Source organism: Pteropus alecto, unplaced genomic scaffold, assembly GCF_000325575.1.
Source record: "Pteropus alecto unplaced genomic scaffold, ASM32557v1 scaffold146, whole genome shotgun sequence".
Lineage (NCBI taxonomy): Eukaryota > Metazoa > Chordata > Mammalia > Chiroptera > Pteropodidae > Pteropus > Pteropus alecto.
In genome coordinates, this window is record NW_006442107.1 from 24,762,616 (window position 1) to 24,766,652 (window position 4,037).

The following is a 4,037-nucleotide window of genomic DNA, read 5'->3' on the forward strand; positions in this document are numbered from 1 at the left end:
GGTCGCTAACAATCAGAGAAATGCAAATTAAAACCACAATGAGATATCACCTCACACCTGTCAGAATGGCTATCATCAATAAATCAAAAAACAGCAAGTGTTGGCAAGGACGTGGAGAAAAGGGAACCCTCATATATTGTTGGTGGACTGCAAATTGGTACAGCCACTATGGAAAACAGTAGAGGTTTCTCGAAAAATTAAAAATAGATATACCTTTTGACCCAGCAATTGCACTTCTGGGTATTTATCCAAAGAAAACCAAAACAATAATTTCTAAAGATCTATGCACTCCAATATTCATGGCAGCACAATTTACAATAGCCAAGATATGGAAGCACCTAAATGCCCATCAACAGACGATTGGATAAAGAAATTATGGTTCATATATACAATGGAATATTACTCAGCCTTTAAAAAAATGAGGTTATTATGCTGAATGAAATAAGCCAGAGAAAGATAAATAACATATGATTTCATTTATATGCGGAATCTAAGGAACAGAAAGAACAAACTAATCAAAAACAGACTCACAAATATAGTGGACAATTTGGTGACAGATAGAGGGGAGGGGTTTCGAGGGCCTGGGAAATGGGGTGAAAAGTTAAGAAAGTACAAATTAGTAGTTGATAGAAGGTCACGGGGATGGGGAGCATAGCAAAAGGAATGCAGTTAGCATTAATATGATGGCTAGGTGGAGGGCCAGGGGAAAGAGGGAGCAACTGGGAGGATCGTTTTATGAACTATATAGATGTCTAACCAATGTATTATATACTTGAAACTAATTTAAATAAATAATTTTTTTAAAAAAAGGAAATATCACCAACCTATTGCCACTTGGATACTGAACTACAATGTCATGATCTTCATCAATGCCACACACAGTTCCAGTTGTAGTTAAAGTCTCAAACATGCCATCAGTCCATCCGCCATGACCATGCTGCAAAGACTGTACAATTTCTAGGTCAAGATCTATATTTACCAGGTCACCAATCTGCAATCCACCAGGATTCCTGTTACCATTCTGCTCACCTGTAATTGCAGAGGGAGTTGACAAAGGAAAAGGAAAGTCACAGCGACAACATGAAACTGCATTATTTTTAAACAAGAAAAAGCTCTAGATTTTTACTTTGTTACTACCTAATCCTAAAATGTTTTGAGAATATGCTATATCAGATTCTAGAACTAGAGATCTTTAAAATAAAACTTCAGACTCAAAAAATGAAATAATATGATGAATTACAACGATGACTGAACAGTAATAGAATCTATAAAAGACTATGCAACCCTACATCAGAATACAAAGCTCTGGGTACTGAAAATATTCACTTTTCTGCATGAAAGACTTGTTGTCTATCACTGCATCAATGCCATAATAACTACAGACCATTAAAGAGAAATATGGAATCATTTTTTACAATGAAGTGCTTAATACTTTTTTTTAACCAAAGGTTTTTGTGATTTTTACATAAAGACCATTTTTAAATATTTCAAAGCCCATTCCCTAGATTATTTTCAAAGCTAGTAGTGGGATAAAGGATTCATGATCATAAAACACTACGATAAGCGATTCAAAATGTGTATGTTGATTCTACACTTTTCTTGTGACGGCAAGACACAAAGTTTCTGAAAGCAAGAGAAATGGATGATCTCATCAAAAATATAGATTATTCTTTTACAGCACTTTTTGGCAAAAAGGCAAATCCAATAATTATTTAGAAAGAAGAACACCGTTCACATGAGTGAGAAAGGAAAGCTTTCAGAGACTAAAGGCTTAATCAAAAGAATGTGGTAAATGTTCATCACGGCAACAATAAAAATCTATAAAATAAAAATTTTGGTTTTCTTCTTCTTCTTTTATTTTAATGATATGTAAAATTATATGTATTATATTACCCTAATCTTGGAGCTGTTCTTGTATTAAGAAGGCAATTTTACACAAATTCTAAGGAATTTATAAACTTTAAATTGTCAGATCCTATTCTCAGTAGCATAAGAGATATGACATTGATAATCTAACACAAAATTTTTCAACAATATAAGTTTATGGTTAAAAGACAAAAGTTTCAAACATATTATGACATAAATGGCATCTCAGTTCTCAAGCTATGACAATTCAATGTCTACATAAATCATCGAAAAAGAACAATTTTTTAAAACCAAAATAAAATCAAAAAGTTACTTCTTTAAATATCTTTAATGGTAAATAGTTTTTAAGAGTTCAATTTAAACATTTTTCTGATCCCATGAACTCTGACCCATTATTTAGTAATTTTCTCTAGTCTGCTAACTCACCTAGCACAGGGCAGTGATCTCTGTAAAATGAACCTCCTTTGGCATCCTGGACACACTTTAGATCAGACTAAGAAGAAAAGAAACCAGAAAAATCACCCCTGAAAACTTCAAATATAGCTCAGTACCTAAAATAGGCAAAAATATTCATTTAAAACATATCCTCAGCAGAAGTCAAAAGTCACACTAAACACTGCTTTCAAAAGCACCCATTAAAAACTAAACCTGATCTTCAGATAGGTCATACTTTACTTACTTTTAGCTTCTTTTAAAGTTCAAAATTAAAATGCTTGGATCTTTACCATTATATTTTCAGAAACACATGCTAAAAAAGGAGAAGAGGGGACTATAACGAATATCTACTATTTAAAATGTACATAAACACATTTCATTTTTAAAATATTTATACCCAAAAAGAATTCATTTGATTTTTCTAATCAGTTTTATGAAATATAGAACAAAGTACAGTCTTTTTATTCTTTGCTCAATTTTCCTATTTACATCAGCTTTTGTGCTTACTTCGCCATAACATGATTAAGCTAAGTTCTTTTCCACTTAGCTTGTATAAGAAAACAAATTACTATTTCAGTATCTGAATGGGGAGGCAGGTGTCATATAATGAAAAAGTACAAAAAATGTGAACTTAGAAGAGCAACCTAGGAGGCTACCGTGAAAAAGCAGATTTACTTATAGTGCCTAATAGTACCTGATATATAGGTATATATAGATATATATGATCAGTATATTCTCACTCTATTAAGGAAAGGAGCTCCTTTATACACACACACATACACACACACACACACACACACACACACACACACACACACACACACAGAACCAAACTCTTTTACAGCTCCTTTGCCACTAGAGCATCGCATTTAGCTAAATCCTAGCCAAAGAGACACAGTGGTCAGATTGTTTTAGTATGATACTTAGACCCAGCAATTTCACTTCTGGGAATCTATCCAAAAGAAATACACCCATAAATGTGCAGAGACACATGCATGAGGATACTTGCTGAAACACTGCTTGCAACAATGAAAAAACCCAACCCAGATACCTATCAACAGAAATCTCATTAAATAAATAGCATAACCATACAAAAGAGTATTATTTATCCAACAAAAAAAAAAATGGGATCTATATATATATAATATTTATTAAGTACCTGAGCACATATAGAATGTAAGGCTTCATTTGAAGCAAGTTAAATAATCAATAGGCATCCTATAGAAATTCACAGTTTAAAAATGAAGAAGCATGAAGATAATAAAGGAAACCTGATAACCAATGATATATACAATTATAAATACTAGCAGGTAAAGTAGTTGTTTAGAGTCACATGGCTAGCTTTTAGACATAAATGGAATAAATTAAGGCAAAGAGACAGTGGGATATTTTTCTCTTCCTAATGAGAGCGATCAAACAGTTGAAAAAAATGAAATTTAAAGAATTCTTTGAATGAGGAATATATTCAAAATGGAAAGGATATAGAAGGCATATATTAGCATTAATATAATATTTAATTATACTCTAAATTAAATAGCTGGGGTCAACATTTGAACAACGATCCATGAAGAGCAGAAATATAAGGCAATCCACTGAATAAAACACCATTATTTTCCTAAGCACTTAAGTATTTGAAGTGTTTCTAGGTCAATCATTTTCAATTATCAATACTACACTTTAAAAATACAGTGAAAAAGAATCTCCTTAAAAATAATTTTAACACCTACTGTAATTTA

The 4,037-nt window shown here is 32.1% G+C and overlaps 1 protein-coding gene across 4 annotated transcripts in view; it reads right to left on the reverse strand.

Moving 5' to 3' along the window:
• Positions 1–4,037, reverse strand: part of MIB1 (mindbomb E3 ubiquitin protein ligase 1) — a 110,431-nt gene that overhangs the window by 73,298 nt on the left and 33,096 nt on the right. For all 4 annotated transcript variants that reach the window (XM_025038583.1, XM_025038584.1, XM_006920033.3 and 1 more), the window contains exons 5-6: positions 2,293–2,359; positions 825–1,029 (exon numbers count right to left, since the gene is read on the reverse strand). In XM_025038583.1, the coding sequence (XP_024894351.1) occupies positions 825–1,029; positions 2,293–2,359 (272 nt within the window). The remainder of the gene's footprint in view (positions 1–824; positions 1,030–2,292; positions 2,360–4,037) is intronic.